We start from the raw sequence: 20935 nt of genomic DNA on the forward strand, positions 1-20935 counted from the left end.
TTTGTGGCCTCACCAAATGAAAAAGAATGATAGAATTCTGCGTTGACATCTGAAGACATCTCTTTGGCAAATGGCTCTGTGAAACATCAGACCTTTTTGTGGAATTTACTGTGCGACCTCTCTCTCCGCAAAACATGTCTCCTAGCGAACTGACAAAGAAAGCCAGCCCGAGAGAGATATTGCCTTGCATGAGACAATACGGTGACATCTTCAAGTATCAATATCACTGATTCACAACTATATATACAGTATTCTGGTAAATGTTAGGTATTGACTGACAAAAAATATATATTAGTCAACTGTTTTATTTTTTTTACGGGTTTTCAACACAAACAGTAGCATGGGCTAACTTATTACATTGGAATATCATTGCCGTAGGGCAAAAAAAAGCTTGGCTTGGCTTACTGCTGAAAATGCCTTTGCCATGGACAGGGTTATCTGCTACAGTCATATTTGCCATATTAGAAAAGCTTTGTGTCTGCAAAGTAGGAGAATTTCAGACAACCTCTTGCCCCCAAATGGTTGTACAGAGAGTACACAGGATATGAAATTCTTGCTTGAATTCGTTTTTTTCAGAACTTGATTCACTAAGACATCATCTAGACGAGGCAAGATAGGGTCATAAAAATGATGTCCCCCTGTGGCTGTTGACACACCATTGTCCTCAAGCTTGAGGAAGACATCTCTCTAAACAGCACAAAGCAAATAATAGCAAACTCCTGCACAGTCTTCTTTCAAACTTAATATCTAGTTTAAAACCTTTAATATAGTCATCTTTTTTATATATCTTAAAGTGTACTAGAACACCTCACCCTATTTTTTCTATTTTACCCATATTTGTATTTCATGACTTTATATAACTTTTATGAGAATAAGTCAAAATGTTTCTTTTTTATGTACAGTTGTAAGTATTGTAAATGCTACCATAAATTGAGACAGACTTCCGCCCCTTACATCAAAGACAACAGCAAAACTGGCACAATACCATCACATGACGTTACGTCAGGAAAAAGGACTTCTTTAAGGAGTCTTTAAGCCCCGCCCACACCTTCCCAGAAATGCTCCTCCTAACTGGGGTCCAAGCACGGCTGCCATCATCACAGTCTGGGTACTTGATCTCGGTGCCAGGCATCTCTGTGATCCGGGCGCTGCTTTGGTCCACGCGACACTTAGCTTGAGGTGGCCTTGTCTCCCAGACAGAAGGGTGGGCTGGGTGCAGTGCAGAGTGGTAGCACCAGTAACCAGTCTGCAGTGCCGTGACTGATCTGCCTTCCTCCATCCAAAAGCACCAGAACTCATTAATTAAGCTTCACAAAGACAGACACTCACACTTTGCATCTCTGGCTGGGGGAACATGCATGAACCTGCAGCCTTGACAGACAACACAGTCGACCACAGCTCTCTCTCCCTCCCTCCTCTGCCTCTCTCCCTGGGGCGAGGACGATGGGGGGGGGGGGGGGGGGTACGCCTACAGACCCCAGTAGGGCACCAGGTTCCTACGATCCCGGTCGTAGACGTCAGGTATCACCCCGTAGGGCGTCTGCACCATCTTTACAGAGTTCCTGCCGAACAGCTTCCGCTCGTATTCAATGAGCTGCCGCCAGAAGCCGCCGTTGGGCCGTATGACGGGGCGGCGGGCCTTGACCCAGGCGTGGGCCTCGGCCAGGGACACGCGGTGGTACTTCATGAGGTAGGCCAGGCACAGGGAGGCGGAGCGGCTCACCCCGGCGGCACAGTGCACCAGCACGGCCCCCCGCTTGCGCCCCACGCTGTGGATCTTGTCGGCCACGCTGTCGAAGTACAGGGAGAGGGGCGAGTGGGGCATGTCGGCCAGGGGCACCTTCACATACTCCACGTGGGGCCAGTTGAAGTTGGGCAGCTCGATGGTGGCGTTCACCACGCAGGTGATGCCCTTGGACAGGAGCAGGCTGCGGTTGGACGCCACGTTGCCCCGACTCAGGAAGAGATTGGGCGTGATCTGGGCGATGCCTCCCAGCAGGCTGCTGCTCTCCTGGAGGAGCCTGGGCATGGCCGTTGGCACCACGGAGCTGCGGTGGGGGTGGTGGTGGAAGAAGCCTTGGCTGCGGGACCCCATTGAAGAAGAGAGGGCTGGAGAGAGGGTATGGAACAGACAGGAAGACGAACAGGATGTTCTTCAATAGCCTGAAGTCATCGTGCAACAGGAAATTATACCTGAAACAAATCAGGGACAGATTCCAATTTCAGATAGAATATGGTAAGCAACTGAACACAATTTAACAATGAGCTCTCTCCCAATTATATAATTTGGGAGAGTGCCATCAAAGCTATTTGCAGTGAGTCAACAAATAATGGCATTAGATTCCTTTTGGATGGCATTGTGCTGCGACAGTTGTGTCTGGCAAATATAATACCATGTTATCCATCTGCCAGCCCAGGGAGACTGCTGTATGTCTGGCAGGGCTTGGCTTTAGGCTCAGGCCTGATTAATCAAACCCAGTCTGTCCAGGACCATGATGAAACACAGCTGCAGAGAATCTACAGTCTCTTTGATGATGGTATGTATACTCCATCTTCAGCATTAAGGGGAAACGAAGGTGAATCAAATGGTACACCATCCTATCTCCATGAACACAACTAAGGATGAAAAGAACACAGTGTATCTTTCCACTAATTGTAATGGGACATAAAATACGTTTGGCCGCGTTTAATTTGACACCTTGTTTTCCTAACCATACCCAAGACTCCACAGCACGAGGGAGCAGAGCATTACCCCACAGTCATGTCTACAGCAGCCTGTGATCTGACACCCTCTGCCACAGTAGGGGGTCAGATGGCTGAGTGGTGAGGGAATCGGGCTATTAATCAGAAGGTTGTTGGTTCGTTTCCCGGCCGTGCAAAATGATGTTGTGTCCTTGGGCAAGGCACTTCACCCTACTTGCCTCGAGGAGAATGTCCCTGTACTTATTGTAAGTCTCTCTGGATAAGAGCGTCTGCTTAACGTCTAAATGTAAATTACACACACAGATACTCGCTCCGTCACCCACAGCGCACGCACACTTCCTGCTGGGTTCATCTACTCTCTTCTTTCAGTGATAGTCTGGATGTCTCATCCATTTGCATTAGGACAGCACACTCGTGGGAGACCCTGGAGCTTCAAGGCACCAGCTCCCACTTTTGGTGCACTCCTCGTACGTCATCCACACCCTTCTGACTGGCTCCCGGGGGCAGTCTCTCTACCTCGCTGTCACAGTCTGGTTAACAAGCCACACACATCAAATGAAACGCATTAATTATGAATTAAATCTGCGTCTGTGTAGACACCTGCGTACCCAGTGTGGTCCTAAAGCCCTGGCTGATTCCTGAGGCACTGTGGGGCACGCACACTGTGTCACACTGGAAAAATACAGGTAGAGCTTGATTTTTCTTCTTTTTTCGCAGAGAGCTTAGCTTTTAATGACGGCCAGAAAACATCTCCTTGTGCTTCGGTGAACAGGAATGTCAGTCTCTCCCCTGGGTCTAAGGTTGCCTTTCCATCAATAAGCCCATCCTGCCCCAGATGTAGCAAGTTGTCCATCTCTCTCATCCCAGCCTTTCTCCACAGCACTGAATACAGCTTGCCATTCCCTGTGGATGCAAGGTGCAAAGAAATCTATCCCCACATATCCTCCCAGCCCAGACAGGAAGTCCCTTAGTTCCCAGGCTGCCAATCACTGAGCACCTTGCCTGTTCAGACATGAAATGGTTGCCATGGAACACACTTAGATGCAGCTGACTCCACATTCTCCTTCTCCAGTGTGTTGCCGTTGGTGATAAAAAACAGAAACACCTGCAGTGAGTGAGCAACAAGGAGATTGTCAATAAATGCAGACACCTGCTGCGCTGTCATTTTCAAACTGACATCTAAAGAGGAAATGATAAAGCGATGAAATTCTCTTCTGATTCTTTTCTTCTTATTTTTTTTGCTTAGACAAACACAAACTGCACCCTTGATGTATCGACCTGCTGGACAGTGTTGGACAGCGATGCCCGTCACAGCAGGGTAGCGACGGGAGCAGCGCAGAACAGGGGCGAAGCTAAAACCCCTCTACCAAAGTGCTGAGGTGACATGGCTCCATCTTTGCTGACACTCGCTGCGTCCACGCGGCTATTTATACCCGACCTGGACAGAGAAAGACAAGGAGAGCATGGAGAGTAGAGGAGGAGGAGGAGGGAAAGAGGGCATGTACGCAGAGCCTGTCACCTACAAATCGACTATAGGCGTAGGCAATATTTCCCAGTCAATTGACCAGCTCTGCAGGTTATTTCTGTAGGATCATCACGACGAGATTGGAAAAAGGCTGGCTCGACGTGATAGAAAGCGTGCCAATGCTCTCGCCATGCTCAAGCCCAGCAATGGGGCTTGGCCCATCTGTACTGTGCGTCTGCAAGGCAAACACGAGGGCTCATCACTCAGAGTGCATGTCTGTGCCCTGTCATCACATAGACCTTCATCACAGACCCTCCGAGGCATAGCTCCGCTCCTCTCTATCTGCCCGGGGAGATTCCGCAGGGCTCCGGTTCCTCCTCTGCTAGCTGGAACCGGGAACGTGAGCCACCTGCGGAGAAACCGGAGCAGCCGAACGCAGCCGCTCTATCCCACTCCTAATGTGGAAGCTGGACACCCCATCCGGGGTTATGCTCGTGAGGCAGGCTTAGCAGCTCATTGATACGCACACCACTTACAAACGTGTGTGTGTTTTGAAAACACGGAAAATGCCAGAATCAACAAGTGTTGGTCCAATTGAAACAGAGAAGGGTGTAAGCTTTGCACTCTGTTGAACAATTTGCTCTCTAGTAAACTATCACTCCGATGCAGCGGTGTTGAAAGGAACTGTTCGCATGGCCGAATTCCCACAGAAATAGATCTGTAGACAGGACACACAATGTCGGTGCTGAAACAGTGGCACAATTGAGAGCCATCTGTTTAGTATCTATTTTAATAACACTGTATAACCCCTGAGAATACTGTGTAGAACTACCCTGACCTACAAAATACTTTGTAAACCTAGCTCATAAATGTCCTGGACTTAAATGTGCACATTGAAAAAGCTTGCATACTAGCATAAACTAGTTCCAGAGAAACAAGTTTCAGTTATGATACAGAACAGCCTTACAATGAAATTAGTTATAAAGTGGGGATGACAAATTCTGCATGCTGACAGAAAAGGGCTAGGTCCCTGCATGTGTTTGTTCAGAGTGGCATCTCCCTGTTAGACCAATGACCAGGTGCTAGCTAGTCACACTGACCGTGTTGCACCTCACTGCGGACGCCAGTGGGTGACTGTATCTCACACAGTCCAACCCTCTGGCACTGCTTGGGTAAGAGCAGCTTGCTTACTTACCTAGCCAGCAGCACAACATTCACTGATGGAGAAAAAAATAAAATAAAAGGCTGGTATAGTCTCCAAAATGTGTATTTCGTTTTTTGTTTTTTTACATATTTACTTCTATACTGGGATTTTATGTGGAGACAGTCCTGCTACATAAGCAGTGTAGCAGAACTGTCTGCAGAAAACATTTCTTCCTGAGCTGTTAGTGTAACAGGTAGCTTTTAATATGTGACATGGAAAACGGTGCCATAATCTGTAGACTGCTCAAATGAACCTAAAATGAGTTGTTTTTATGCTATTTTTTATGCCTCTTCACACAATTGATGTGATTCATTCATCATATGCATGTTGAATGTTGTGTTGTGTCTGCTAAAAAAGATAAGAAAAACAGGGTGGTCTATTTCATAGATGGTTGGTTAGTATTGTATGTGCTCCCCTGCCTGTCTCATACATTATAATTACTTATGAATGAATATACTCTTTCTCATCATTCTTCCCCCCCCCCCCCTCTCTCTTTCTGTGTATCAATCATCAAAAGCAGGCTTGTCATAATAGGCTATTCAATCTAATAAGGTAGCCTACATAAACGAAGGTAATTATTACCTGCTAGATCACATATTATTTTATAAAGGTTATCCTACGTGTAGGCTTGAACATCTCATCAACAAATTCGCTTGCTACAATGTGATACAAAAAATATTAGTTTAAGTAACATACAGTCTTATGTTGAATTAGCCAAATACTGCACATCACTTGCTGCATGCGCTGTCTGTTCGAAGCACTTTACAGTGAGCTTTAGCCTATACATTACTATCGCCTGTCCTCTTTCATAAACACAGTAGTGTCGATGCTACTTTTTCCAAAAGTAACCAACCAATCTTGAAGATCTGATAAACATTGTACACACAATCAAATACCATATCCACTCTAAACTATGAGAACATAACTTACCAAACCTCACTTCACTTTGGCTGAGGTGGTGATTTTCCAAGCGCGTTACTACGCACACACCACTCCGGGCATGTGGTTGCTAAGTCAAACCCCAAACAATTATACTAATAAAAGATTGGTGGTCAACAAGACCTAGCATATAACATACAATTTGAAAGACAAAGCGACAGAAAGCTAATATTATTACTGCCGAAAGAGCGGGAGAATTCCACGCGCATCCGTCCGCTCTCCAGCAACGGTGTAGCGAAGGAACATATTCGGTACAGAGGCTAGAACCTACGTTCTGAAGCACCTCCCCTCTAAACACAACCCATGAGTAGCCTACTGTCAGACAGAGATGCTGCACAATGTGTACATTCGCATGATATTACTCAATCGCAAGCTACAGTCTTTCTTGATGTGAATGTTAGCAAAACGTTAATGATGCCGATTATCAAGTAAACTGATAATATGGTAAAGGGTAGTCTGTGTTTAGAGAACTCGTTCCTGTTGTCAGATTATGTTTATGTCTGCCCCTCAGAATTTCATAAACGTTTGGTAAGACTAATTTCTATCATCTTTATAGCTCTTCACATAGTGTGTTTTTAGTATTTGGCTCGGTCAAAGAGGTATGTAAAAAAGAAAACGGTGGTATGAAAAGAAAGACCTTAACTGTTGCCTCCCATCACACCATGTCACTGCTGCAGGTCAGTATCGGGCCACGCATTAAAGGCAACAGAGAGCAAAAATATTTTTTATGCCCTGCTGTATCATGCAGGGTCACACAATGGCCTGGTGTTCTCCAGTACAGTGACTGGCTGTGGCCCACAGAGTTTCAAAAGAAACAAAGTCCAAGAAGGTCAGAGGAACACCTGATACCGTGGACAGGAATCAGTATGGGATGACTATGAATGGTGCTGGAGCGAACCTCCACCCTCCACCTCCACCCCCCCCCCCCCCATCACCCCACTCCTCCAACCCCCAGAAGGGTAGGCATGTGCTCAAATTACAGGTCTTTAACTTATCAAACCCAGAGAGATGGAACAAGAAACAATGGTCAGGATGACAAAGAGCTGTGTCAATGCATCGCATGTCCTACAGATAGTTCCTCAGACATTGTATAGAGGGAATCTAGCATAACACCTAACACCACAACACCTTATGCAGCTTCAACACGAGGCAACACACCAACAAGAAAAACAAAAAAAAGTTTATATTCATGTCACTGAGAAGGACAGTAACATGCCACTAGTTATATTGGCTTGCATTCAGCACACCTCTGAGTTCCCTGCCTGTGAGTAAGCTGTTTGATTTACTGCCCGAGTTCATACTGTGCTAAGACCGTCGCAGGGATATGTTGACCATACATGACCCCTGGCAGCCCTTCCCCAGCAACAAGCACAGAACTCATGGAGAACAGCTGAATTAAATGCACTAAATCCGCATTAAAACCCCTGTGACGTACGGTGTCCAAACACAGCCATTGTCAAAGCATTCTGCTAAAGTTAGTACCATTCAAAAGAGATCCTGCAGGGTAGGATATTATCATATCGACCAAACATCTAGTCCCAGGCCTGAATCGCTGCTAATTATATTCCACGATAATAAGCACCAAATTCAATCATGTGGAAACAAATTGGGGCCTACCTAGCTGTGCTACAGCAACACTCCACACACCTGTGGAGACACATGACCATATAGATCAGGGCCCGAGGCAGGGAGACAGAAAATGGAGAACCCATCATCGTTCTGGTATCTGTACATTTCCTGTGTAGAATGTCTTTATGTGTCATATTTCTCCATGCAGGATATGTTGTTGAGACAGGTATGTAATCTTATGCCACACAGTATGTGTCACTGTTGGTCACAAATCGCTGGTTGAATTCTTAGGAAGAAGGCCGAAGGGGGTGTCAATGGAGCACACTGTAATGTCAGACAACAGAGCAGAGATGAATGGCAAAGTGAAATGCAATGGAGAGGGGAAGCAGGGGGAGAAATAGAGAGAGAATGAAAGACGTTGAACCTCAGACAGAGAGAGAGAGAGAGAGAGAGAGAGAGAGAGAGAGAGAGAGAGAGAGAGAGAGAGAGAGAGAGAGAGAGAGAGAGAGAGAGAGAGAGAGAGAGAGAGAGAGAGAGAGAGAGAGAGAGAGAGAGAGAGAAGCTGCAGGTAACAGGGACTGAAGTGAGTCTGAAATGTCAGATGACTCAGAAGCCTTCCCAGTGAAATGCTGCTGTTTAATAGGGTTCTACGGTCTGCAAGGGCGGCTTAAAATACATGTGCAGTTACGCTGTCACCCACACAACTACACAGCTCACCTGTAGCCTCATTCCTGCTGCCCCGACTGTGTGGGTGGCAACCGCAGCACACGACCCAGACGGTTCGCTCAAGACCATCCTGGGTCAGATGGCTGAGCGGTTAGGGAATCGGGCTATTAATCATAAGGTTGTTGGTTCGATTCTTGGCCGCGTCAAATGACGTTGTGTCCTTGGGCAAGGCGCTTCACCCTACTTGCCTCGGGGGGGAATGTTCCTGTACTTACTGTAAGTCACCCTGGATAAGAGCATTTGCTAAATGACTAAACGTAAATGTAAGACGATGCTCTGTTTATCGCAGATGAGGTTCACAGGCATATTTTCTTAAGGGGGTACTGTAACCGGCTTTCAGTGACCGTGTGAATATTGGTTGTGAATGGTACTCTGGCTGTGAATGCTAATGCGTGGCTAGTCGATGAAGACGAGAAATCTTTCTAACTAATAAATCAAGAATGCAATCCATGGCATTAGGGCTAGGTTCTATCTAATTAAACTATTCATGGAGGAATGTTGAACATGACAGCTAACCCATTTCAGAGTCCTGGTGCGAGAGCTTCATCAGAAATAGAAGGACTGGTACAAGAGGCTTTAGTGCAGGCTGAGTAAGACCTGTTCCTCCAGAGGTATTTCTCCTGTTCTCGACCTCCCCCTCCCCTCCCTCCCTCCTCACACACACACACACACACACACACACACACATTCCAGGCTGCCATGGCTTCTCCACACTGATAGTACTCTGATTGCTGATTATTCCTTGTGAAATTGAATGAAGTCAGATGAAGCCGTATAAATCTCCTGGCAGATCTACCCCCCCACACCCTCGTCACCCAGCCTTGCAACCCCTGCCTGAACTTGAGCGAGCCACTGCAGATTGTTCTGGCGTTCATGTTAGGGGGGGGGGGGGGTGCATCGATGCGATCCGCCCTTTGGCATGGAGGTGGCAAGACGAGGCATGTGGAAAGTGTTTTGTGGTCAGTGATGGAGAATGGAGGTGCAGGTCCTGGGGTTTCAGGGGGTGGGGGGGTGCTAAATAAAGCACTGCCACTGATCCTGCAGGCTCCTCCTTCCCTCCAGCTGTGACAGCAGTAAATAGACCTGGGATCTGAGTGTTTGCTGTAGCAACATGTGAGGGGGGCGGGCGGGCTTGTGCTCCGCATGGAGTCTCCTTGTCACTCTGATCCAGACAACTCCCACATCAAACAAACACATTTGCTGCTTCGCAAGAACAGTGGACCTGCCGGGGCAGCTTTAAACAGCCACAGTGAAGGTCGCATCTTTCAATGTCATGCTTAGTCTTTGGCTGGGTTTTTCCTGTAAAGAAAATAATTTTAGTGAAAAAAAAAAAGAAGAAGATTTTTGACAATAGTCCATGTGCTGAGCAAACGTACTGAGTGATAGATGTGTCTCATTGTGTGTAGAATGGAATGCAACAGCCTGCTCTTGTGCATGAGCTGTTCAGTGAGGAGAAGCACGTACAAGGATAGATGGGAGGAGGGGGGGGGGAGGATGGGAGGAAAGGGAGGTCAGCGCTACAGCAGACTTCAATTCTGCGCTCTGCTCTGGTTAGTCACGACTCCTCTGCCCGGCAGATGAGCATGAGCAACAGGGTGAGGAGGAGTGTGTGTGTGTGTGTGTGTGTGTGTGCATGCGCCTGTGCGTTGCTCTCGGCTCCCCCCTTTGCCCCTCCTCTAGACGGCCAATCCTCTTTTCAGACTTCAGCTCCAGAATGCCAGAGACCTGGTTGCCAAGGAAACCCAGCGTGTTGACAATGGAAGACAGGTTCACCTCTGTGTTAATCACTGCCTGGCAATAATGGCTGAGGAGACAGGGAGGAGGGAATGCCAATGGCTTGTGTTAGTGGCGGAGCAGGACACTACAGACAGGAGCTGTGGGAGAAATGCCAAGCATGGGTTTGTTTACCCAGCCAACTGGAAGGAAATTTATTTTTCCCTTTTCATTGAGAAACACTTAGGTTGAAAATCAATACACTGAAAAGTGTCTGCTTTTAAACCAATAGTTTCCCTTAGGAAACTACTTGTACTTTAAATAGTTCTGTGTAACCATAGAAATCGCAGCAAACAACCCAATTGAAAGGTTGACTTGACATTTTACAACGTCTCTGTGTGCTATCATCCGATGAACTGTATTTATAGATTCACAAACATAAGAAATATGTGCGTGTGCGTGTGTGTGTGTAGCACATGGAGTGGCACGGCCACGTAGTCCAACAAACCAAAATGTAAAGTATCAGTAATGCAAATAGTCTTCAAATTAGGTTTCCAATCCATCCACTGCCACTACCCTATCGTGGCACTTAAATAAATTAACACAGGTCGAGTTTCCTTCACAGGAAGTCTGTCTCATTCACCTTCATAGGGAGCTGCAGCAGGAGAGAGAGGTGGGGAAAAAGGGAGGTTCAAGTGCGTCTGAGCGGATAGCGTGTGGGTGAGGTGAGAAGTGGCACTCGCCTACCCACATGCAGAGCACTGACACCAACATCTGCTCTGTCTGCTCACTCTGCCTTAATAGCCGAGCCCAGACTGACAAAGAGAGGGGGGCGTGCCACTACATGTGTTGGTGGTTAGGGGTCACCGTGCGGGGAACTGGGTATGTGGGTGAGTGGTTGTACATATGCGTACATCAACAGTGTTTGTTGACCATCAGCAAAGTGCTTTTTCCATCATTGGTCTCAGAAAACGAACACAGTAAAAAAACATATATATTCCCACTTCATTAGACAGATAAAAAACAATCCAGGCTTCATATGTCCTGATACTGTAAACGCCTTCCTGACTTCCCTCCCATGACAACTAGCTGAAGCTCTCACCTCATCGTCACTCCTCCATCTTCTCACCAGAAGGTGGCCTTCGAATCTCTGCTGGAGACCGACTCACGTGTCCCCGTGGCAACGAGATCTGCAGCTCCGATCAGCCCCTCACACGTCAGACGCAGCCCCTCGCAGGGAAACAACTCAACAGTTGAACCCTCACATCCACAACCTCACAAGTTGTCTTGTGGGGTAATGGGTTTACAATGTTTTGCTACGTCCTGAATAGTATGGGGTCATAGTCTATTTTTATTGAATCAGGATCTGTATAATGGAGCAATGATAAATTCATATTCAAGACCCAGACATTACCAAGGGGGAGGGATTAAACTTTAGCAAGGGACTAAACAAATTGTATGTATAGTAAGCCCATCAGTAAGCAAAACACAAATAATATGTTTATATATTATAATATATTTGTATAAAATGTTCTTCTAGTACCACAAAAACAAGATCCTTCACAAGGTAAAACATAACATGAATTTCTGGCTTCCCCATCCCCGTGTGAAAAGAGCACATTCCAGACCTGAGCCCTCTTCCCCGGCTCCCAGCCTCCTCCAATGCCGTCTTCCCCTTATCATCAAACGTGGGATCTGGAGCTCTCATCAGGCTGTTAGCAACGGCTGATGCTGCTGCTCCACGGCGCTCTGATAAGCCTGTCTGAGGCCAGTGGCTGCCTGCCTGCCTGCCTGCTTTGGGATTAGTCATAGCTCTCCCGCGTCACGCCAGCTTCATCAACGGAGATGGCAGAGAAGGGAAAGGTGAGGAAAGAGAGGGGTAGGGATGGAAAGGGGGGAGAGGGGAAGGGTAGGGAGAGAGCAGAGGCTTGGAGAGATGGGGAGAAAGAGAGGGGTAAGGGGGGAGGGTTGGAAAGAGAAGAATGAGTAAGGAGAGAGGGGTTGAGAGAGGGAGATAAGAGAGAGATAGAAGGAGGGGAGAGAGACAGAGCACCTGAAGCTAAACAAGATGCCTGTAATGGCTATTTGGAAATGCTGACATGGTCAACTCAGCATTGACATTCATGATGAGATTGACCCTTGCCACTCCCTACATCACTCGTCTCCATGGTTTCATATTTGTGGTGTGACAGCTTACTAAAGTCCAAGGACAGATATTTAGTGACTATAAACGAAATGTAAACATATACACACACGTTTTATTTACTGCAGTTATGCATTTGCATGTTATTCATCCTTCTGTGACTTAATTGGATACCAATTTTCCACCAGTAACTTGTCTAAAATATATTGAGTCAAGCACTTTACACAAACATTTTATTGCTGGAGAAATAAATACATCCTCTTTTCACATTGGCTCCAGAGTAACTGACAACCAGGGGCTGTACAGAGTCAACTGCTTGTCAGTTCCAACAAAACAAATATACAAGGCAAGACGTGACACCTGAATTGACACCGTAAACGGACGACGACTGGCAACGCTCCTCACACACACACACACACACACACACACACACGCATGTTTCCACCATGTCCAGATGGGCATAAAACACAGCGGTGGTGAGCAGGCCGATCGGCCCTGCCGTGCCCCCCTGGTACGCCCGCTAGGCCTTGTTGATGTAGCCCTCCTTGATCAGGAAGTCGTAGATCTTCCGCGTCTTGTTCACGTCGATCTTGATGAGCGCCCGGGCCTGAGCCAGCCGTAGGCCTCCCTGCCGCCGGCACTCGTTCAGCAGGGCCTGCTTGTACTCCAGGTACGCCCCTGGCACCAGGCGTACCACCTGACACAGCTGCGGGCACACAGACACTATCACACACTCAAACTCTCATGGTAGCAAACTAACTCGGGAAGGGAGTCAGGTGGCTGAGCGGTTAGGGCTAGTAATCTGAAGGTTGCCAGTTCGATTCCCGGCCGTGCCAAATGACGTTGTGTCCTTGGGCAAGGCACTTCACCCTACTTGCCTCGGGGGGGAATGTCCCTGTACTTACTGTAAGTCGCTCTGGATAAGAGCGTCTGCTAAATGACTAAATGTAAATGTAACTCGGCGACCCCCCAAGGGCTTTCGTTGTCCTCTGTGCGGTCCCTGAGTACCGTACCTCCTTCTCCCTGTCGTTGAGCTTCTCTGTCCCGGGCAGGCCAGTCAGGTTGAGGGGAGGGGCGCTTCTCCTACCTGTGGCTGAGGAAGAGCCAGCACACTGGGTGTTAACAGCTGTTAACAGGGTGCTCGGAAAGACATACTGAAACTGATTGACGGACTACATAGCTTGACGAAATCCTCTTTATCCTTTTGTCGAGGTAGACCAATATTTACAAAGGGAAAATTGTGTGAATATGGCGATTTTGGACCGTGTTTACAGTGTCCTGTTACAATCGATGTTAAGGAATGGCACAGAGTACAAGGAAGAAAAGGCCAGACATAAATATGCATGGCGGTTCTGTTTGTTGAGAATATTTATGGAAGAGCATCTCTTCGAATATATTAACTTGACTGTGCCTCAGGCTATGCCAAGAAAAGAGAGAATGGAGGGAGAGGAGAGCAGAGGGAAGGCAGGAGAAGGGAAGGGCGTCTAGAGGGAGGGAACGAGTGAGAGGAGGGAAAGGAGAGGTCCAGAGAAGCCTTACCTGACGTGGTGATGGTCGTGACAACAGGAGTGATGCCAGCGTCACTGTGTGACAAACAACAGTTAGTGTCACTAGAGGAACACACACACACTAGTTAATCACTTTGAGATCTCAGTCTACAGAGAGGGTGAATCATCAAACAAGCCCGGATTTAGTCTTTTCAAGGGGAATAATTAGAACTAAAAAACACCAAGCATCAGAAATAGGAGGGGAGGGGGGGGGACTAATAAGGGAGGCTCTACATCAAAAAAGGAGAGGTCTGCGTGACTGGCTTGGTTAGGCCAAGGGTGCTGGAGGGTCTCACGGGCCCGAGGCGGGGTCTTACATGGCGGCCTGTTTGCTGAGCCACTGCTGGCAGGCACGTCCGTCCTGGATGTACTGCAGCACGTCACACAGCATGGTCCTCTTCCTGCGCTCCTCCTCCCGTACGCGCTTCACCCGCTCGTACACTTTGGCACCTGCGGGGGGGGGGGTGACACGAGGGCCGTTGGAAAGGGCGTCAGGCTGGCTCAGTAAACGGAGTGGGCTGTGGCAGTGACAGGGTTGTACGACAAGGCAGGCCAGACTCACTGCAGAAGGACTGGATCCCTGCTCTCCTGTACTCCTGGAGCCTGCGGATCTCTCTCCTCAGCTCAAACTCCACTGGAAGAGAGAAGGCGCTGCGTTAAAGAAGGACGAGACCGACCGATCTCTGGCGAGGACAAGCAGGCGGACAGGAGAGAACTCTCCCGGCTCTTTAGATCAGTGCTTCCCAATGTCGAAGCCGAACATCAGACACTAGCTCAGCAGTGACAACTGAAAAGCCTTATCGGAGCACCTGCCCAAAGTGCCAGGTCTTTGACAAAACGTGTCTTCCTCTCTCCCATTTCCAGAACGCACGCAGACACACAGAGGAGCGCGGTCACGTGATCTTCTGCATCGGGAGTTCGGCAGCTAATCTGACAGACTAATTACCACGGCGATGAGATTACCGTTACTCAAAATACCCAAAAGCACGTTCTCGCGCGTGGCCGCTTTATGGAATGTACCGGACCAGGACGGGATGAACGTCACGTGTTGTGAGAAGAGTCCGTGTACGCCTGTATGCCTGTGCACAAGACAAAACACTCACATGCGTGACTCTCGATGAACTTGTCGTGCTCCATGGGCCCCACGACCCTGGCAAAGCGCCTCATAGAATCATACAGGTCCTGTACCTTCTTTGGATAGCGCCGTTCTAGAACTAAAACAGACACACACACACACACACAATTGAACAGAAAGCATGAGGAAGGAGAGCCATTAGATAACATGAAAGCTGTATCATAACATGAGACATTTTATAATTAGATAACATGAAGGCTGTATCATAACATGAGACATTTTATAATTAGATAACATGAGAGCTGTATTATAACACGAGACATGTTATAATTAGATAACATGAGAGCTGTATTATAACACGAGACATGTTATAATTAGATAACATGAGAGCTGTATTATAACACAAGACATGTTATAATTAGATAACATGAGAGCTGTATTATATAACCCATGTAAGTGCGGATAGGAACAGAACTGGGTGGGGATTAAAAAGTGCCTGGAAATATTTGAAAAAGTCGCCTATCTAACCCAACCAACAGAGACATCCTGCTGTGGCTGGTAACTGGGTAAAAGAGCCTACGTTGGGCATTTCACCAGAACTTAACTCATTCACTCCCCCCAAACCCCCCCCTTCAGTGCGTCTCCACCCCCCATGAGTCTGTGCTAGCTCGTGCCTCAAAGCATCGCCACTGTTGCTGAGTAACAGGCAGTGTGTCAGATCCAACATGGAAAGCTGTCACGGGGGTGTGAGGGGAGAGGTTCTACGCCTCAGCCAAACTCCCTAGATGCCACCCATGAAAGATGAGTTCATTTTGTTCGGGTACACGGATGTCTGTCTTGTAATTTCTGTAGCTGTCTGCATAATCCATAGCACATCGTTTCCAAAAAGGCAACATTTAAAAAGGTAAGGTAGAGTGACAGTTTAAAATATAGACTGAATGTTTGGTCCTGCACATGGCTACCTTAGTGTGTAAGTGTGAAGGCCTAACAGCCCACTGATGAAACACAAATAGATCAGCAGCAAAAAAAAAAAAAAAGGAGGAGGAGGAAGAGGAGGAAAAACAAACAAAAAAAGACTTTGGAGTTAATCTCCTCCTGAACAGAGCAGAAGACTATGTCAATGTGACAGCGATGGACTGCAGCCGGTGGTCTCGAGATGGGCCGATGCCCTACAAGGGAAATGGAAATGTTGGTCCAACTGCCTTTGGCAATAACATCAGTCAAGGCACGACACTGAGCCACCCAGGCTTGGACACGGCTTCCATTATCATGTGACATGCGGACAAAATACACACACACACACACACACACACACATTCAGCAGTCTCCATGACAACAAGGCTGCAGCTCCGCTGGCAACTCTGGGTTCTCTTTTGTCTTGAAAGACTAGAGAGAGACAGATAAGGGGATGGAGGTTGGTGGATGGATAAATAAAACATAAGGGTGTCCTTTTCCACCCCCCGAAACATAGCCTATTCCACATAGCTACACCTGGTGATAGCACCCAGCGCTGGTGATAGCACCCAGCGCTGGTGATAGCACCCAGCGCTGGTGATAGCACCCAGCGCTGGTGATAGCACCCAGCGCTGGTGATAGCACCCAGCGCTGGTGATAGCACCCAGCGCTGGTGATAGCACCCAGCGCTGGTGATAGCACCCAGCGCTGGTGATAGCACCCAGCGCTGGTGATAGCACCCAGCGCTGGTGATAGCACCCAGCGGTCAGAGAAGAAGAGGGAACCAATTTGGGGAACACATTTGAAGAGTTTCTGGCTTTCGAACCAGCTAGAATAAAACAAAGGCATTGTAGAGATTACATTAACAGTCTTGATAAAACCTGACCCAGAAGGAGAGGACTGGATCAATAAAAACTCAAATCTCCAATCTATTTGGTCATTAAACCTGCAGTGTTCTTTTCGCAGGGGTCTATTCATATTGAAGTGATTATGCAGGGCCACGCAAGCTGGGCCACTGGGCTATTTTGGGCCTCCATCGTAAATATAAGGTCAGTCACCACACTCCAGTCCCCCTGGAATCACATAGGTCACTGGTGATGATTATTGCTTATGAAACCATGGAAACACTACATTCATATCCAGTCTGGTGGTGGAATGCCATGGCTCTGGATCACACTCACTCTGAAACTTGCGCAGGTTAATCAGTCCATGGTCCCGGATTACCCTGCAAAACACACACAGCATTAGACTCGGACTGGACCGAGCAGTTAACTACTCCACAGTCCTTAATACAAGACTACATGCAACCAACGAGGATCAGCTCATAGGTTCTGTCCTCTATAAGCCCCTCCCCCCCGGATACCTGCCAGCAGAGATAGATGGCAAATTAGATTCAGTGAAAATGAAAGGGAGGGGGGGTGAAAGGGAGGGGGGGTGAAACCACACGCCTTGACACAGTGGCGGTGAAACAGAGCAAATGGTGTTTGTGGCCACCTGTGAACCTGGTGCCCTCCAGGGCAGTCCAAGGGAGTCTTGCTCTGGGCCTCAGCCCATGTTACCATCTTGGGGGGCATCTTGACAGGTAGCATGCCAAAAGAAGGCCCAGAGGGGTGGGGGATGGGGGGACCGGGGTATTAGTGGGGTGAGCCAGCTAACATAGCACAGCTGCACTACATGCCATACCAGAGAGTTCTGGGAGCGACAACTCGTTAATGGTGATTTACTGATGGATGGGTTTCCACAGAAACTGGGGATAGCATTCTCAAGAACTCTCATAGACTGACAGAACTCTCATAGACTGACAGAACTCTCATAGACTGACAGAACTCTCATAGACTGACAGCACTACCATAGACTAAGGAGGTAGAGGGGAATAAGATGAGTGGAATGACATATTTGGGTGACAGCAGTTCCACAAAAAGTGTCCATCTAACAGAAATACTAATATCTATACCTCTATTGATTTAGACTTGTCCTAGATAAAAAGCGAATTCCAAGCTAAACCTGTAGAAGACGGCAATCGTAAATAAGATAACATCTGAGGCCATCTAGTGATGAACTAAAGCCATTACATTACAATGATCAACTTACTTCTTCCTGCGTTGTCGCTCCTTTAACCTTGAATGATATATATCCACAACTGCAATCTTAAGAGCTAGATTAAACCAGAGAAAATATGTTATTATGTATTTCCTAGGTCAAAAGTACAGTGCACAAAATGTTTTCCTGTTAGCCTGCATGCACATAATGTTTTCCTGTTAGCCTGCATTCTTTCCCTGGGAAGATCAAACTCACCGTGCAACACATCTGAGTCATCGTCCACAAAGTCGATGTCTTTCAGATCCCATTCAGCATAGTTGTCAAACTCCTGGATGGGGGCAATGGAGAACAGGAGTGAATGAGTCACTGAGAGAGCACCGGATTCAAGTGTTTCATCAGGTATTACAGGGACAGGGAGACTTCAGAAGATGTTGTCTGATTTTCCTGGGGCCTCCCCGTGTCGAATGGGAGTCAGGGAGTCAGGTGGCTGAGCGGTTAGGGAATCGGGCTAGGAATCAGAAGGTTGCCAGATCGATTCCCGGCCGTGCAAAAGGACATTGTGTCCTTGGGCAAGGCACTTCACCCTACTTGCCTCGGGGGAATGTCCCTGTACTTACTGTAAGTCGCTCTGGATAAGAGCATCTGCTAAATGACTAAATGTAATGTGAATGAATGTTACAGCTCTCCTCACCTCCATGAAGTCTGCTCTGGCAGGCATGTAGCCAGCCATGTCTCGAGACAGCAGGGAGTCAAACGTGGGTCTGGGGGGATCATCCGTGGCTAGGATGAAAGACAGACAAATAGTATATTGTCCTGTGTGCATAGGCCAGGTATGATCCCTTCCTCCGCCGTGTATTAGCAGAACAGGGCGAATTAATTTAGCATGTATTGTATTTTGATGAAGCCATCATCCCAGGAAGTGAACGCTTCAGGGTCTCATCAGTGGGCAGTTCTCAAGTGGAGAGATGCTGGGCGTGCGTACTGACGTTTAAAAGGGATGGCGCTGTCGGCCGTGCGCGCCTCCTCCATCTGTCTGAGGCTGAGCAGCGTGGAGGAGAACAGGGGGTTGTTGATGAAGTTCTTCATGTAGTGGCCCTCGCATTCCTCCTTCCCTTTGGTTCGCATCTGATACGCCACGTCCTGCCTGGGTAGTCAGAATCCCCAAATAATATTTGGTTTCAATCTGAGAAGAATCTAGAAAGTGTTTACAAATACCAATAGGTTACATTGCTCAACAGGTATGCGTGTGTGTGTGTGCCCTTATTTACCAATTGCCAAAACCACAGTCCATGACTGCTTCCAGCAGGGACATCTCCTCCAGTGCTGTCCAGCCAGGTTCCAACACAGGGAAGTCAGAGGTCTATATGGAGAAACATCATGTCAGCGGTACACCGTTGTGGAAGTCTGGTTATCCACAATTGATTTAGCTAAAATATCTACAATGCAAGAATGCATGAAAATAAAGATGCACTATAACAATCACAACACATCTACTAGTGGGAGACATGAAATGTAATACTGTACTCTAAATTAGAGCAGAAAATATATAAATGGGACCTTGTCTTATGAATAGCATGCTTCCTCCTACCATGATTTCATACTTGTGATCACTCTGGTGCTTCTTGTACTCAAATCCTCGGGTGAAACACTGAAATTCATAATTTAATAAACAATTAAAGTAAAGAGATTCGGACAAGCAGCAAGATTGCTGGGATCAAAAAGTTAGCCAACCGACCTGAAGACAGAGTAGAAACGGTGATGGTCCACATTCTGCACACTTGACGTAAGGCTCAGTGAGGTAGGATGAGCAGCCTCGACAAGACGGCTTGTCAAATGGATCATCTTAAGGAAGATTGTAAAAATATGAATTGGCTATTTACAAACTCATGATGGCTTAGTGAATGACTGTAACTGTATAGTAAAATGGAAAAAGATCATAAGATTTCATACTTGATAAGATACAGTTACTGACAAACAATAAACCAACCATGACGTTATTCACATACTGTAACTAGTCAGCTACAACACTATTGCAACAGCACAAGCAATAACCATAACAAGGCAAGCTGAATGAACAACTATTGCACTGATTATAAAGCTAGTAAGCTGGCTAGCATAGCTACCACAAATATTCGTGATCTTGTTGAACTGGCGGCATGGCACGGGTGCTCTCGTCGGATGCAATAGAATAAGCAAGCTTCGGAGAAACTTTGAGTTACCAGTAGCCAAAATCTGATATCTAGTTAGGCTAACTAGCTAGCTTGCTAAACGCATAGAAGTGTTCGCTAGCCACTCACTACCAGCTAATTCACTGAAAGAGGTAGAGCTAGCTAGCTAGGAATGTCGCTTCACACTTACTACTTTTATTATTTTATGGTAGTTTTTATTCTATTTTGAATATGTCTCTTTTGCAATCTCACGTGTACTTACTTCCAAAGGATGCCAAACGGTCCATAAGAAAAATTAGTAGCTAGATACTACAGTAATCAGGTTTAAGAGATGGACAACAATCTGGAGGCTCTTGTTGATATGCAGTCAGTTACTGTAGCTAGCCTAGCCTCTTCTTTTCTTCTTCTTTCCAGTGTAATGGCATTGAGAGGTGCATTACCGGCACATACTGTTCGGGAGTGGGATTCCGTCGGTCTAAGGTTTAATTTAAATTTTTTGTTCAGTTAGCACTTGTTCTGTATAAAGGCCTATTTATGTATTTTTTACTACAGCTTTTGAACTGAAGAAAAACCAAACCAAAAGAAGCATCTTATATAATGTTTTCCCCACTAACACACATGATGGCAGGACAGACCCTTTGCATGTTAGGGGAAGGGGTACACATTATATCAGGTGAAAACCTGACCCC

General features: G+C 47.1%; 2 protein-coding genes across 2 annotated transcripts; both read right to left on the reverse strand.

Moving 5' to 3' along the window:
- Positions 1-1451: 1451 nt before the first annotated feature.
- dusp14 (dual specificity phosphatase 14) lies at positions 1452-6346 on the reverse strand. The gene is made up of 2 exons (XM_067246407.1): positions 6303-6346; positions 1452-2193 (listed from the first exon to the last, which is right to left on the reverse strand). Exon 2 carries the CDS (start codon positions 2093-2095, stop codon positions 1469-1471), a length of 627 nt encoding a protein of 208 aa, XP_067102508.1. The 5' UTR covers positions 2096-2193; positions 6303-6346; the 3' UTR covers positions 1452-1468.
- Positions 6347-12557: 6211 nt separating this feature from the next.
- On the reverse strand, positions 12558-20620 carry tada2a (transcriptional adaptor 2A). Its single transcript, XM_067246158.1, has 15 exons — positions 20509-20620; positions 19814-19920; positions 19667-19726; positions 19347-19438; positions 19065-19222; positions 18770-18858; positions 18334-18406; positions 18130-18193; positions 17220-17263; positions 15113-15223; positions 14572-14643; positions 14327-14459; positions 14002-14045; positions 13476-13555; positions 12558-13168 (listed from the first exon to the last, which is right to left on the reverse strand). Exons 1-15 carry the CDS (start codon positions 20531-20533, stop codon positions 12983-12985), a joined length of 1338 nt encoding a protein of 445 aa, XP_067102259.1. The 5' UTR covers positions 20534-20620; the 3' UTR covers positions 12558-12982.
- Between the last annotated feature and the right edge of the window lie 315 nt (positions 20621-20935).

This window comes from Osmerus mordax, chromosome 11 (genome assembly GCF_038355195.1).
Source record: "Osmerus mordax isolate fOsmMor3 chromosome 11, fOsmMor3.pri, whole genome shotgun sequence".
In the NCBI taxonomy this organism is placed as follows: Eukaryota; Metazoa; Chordata; class Actinopteri; order Osmeriformes; family Osmeridae; genus Osmerus; species Osmerus mordax.

What these genes read in the sequence shown, in the direction of transcription:
- dusp14 (XM_067246407.1), bottom strand. Translation starts at nt 2,095, where the DNA reads ATGGGGTCCCGCAGCCAAGGCTTCTTCCACCACCACCCCCACCGCAGC.
- tada2a (XM_067246158.1), bottom strand. Translation starts at nt 20,533, where the DNA reads ATGGACCGTTTGGCATCCTTTGGAA. An exon ending in CAGCGCCATCCCTTTTAAAC is followed by an intron (nt 18,859 to 19,064) that starts GTCAGTACGCAC and finishes CTTTCATCCTAG; the next exon opens with CCACGGATGATCCCCCCAGA. An exon ending in TAACCTGCGCAAGTTTCAGA is followed by an intron (nt 15,224 to 17,219) that starts GTGAGTGTGATC and finishes TGTCTGTTTTAG; the next exon opens with TTCTAGAACGGCGCTATCCA.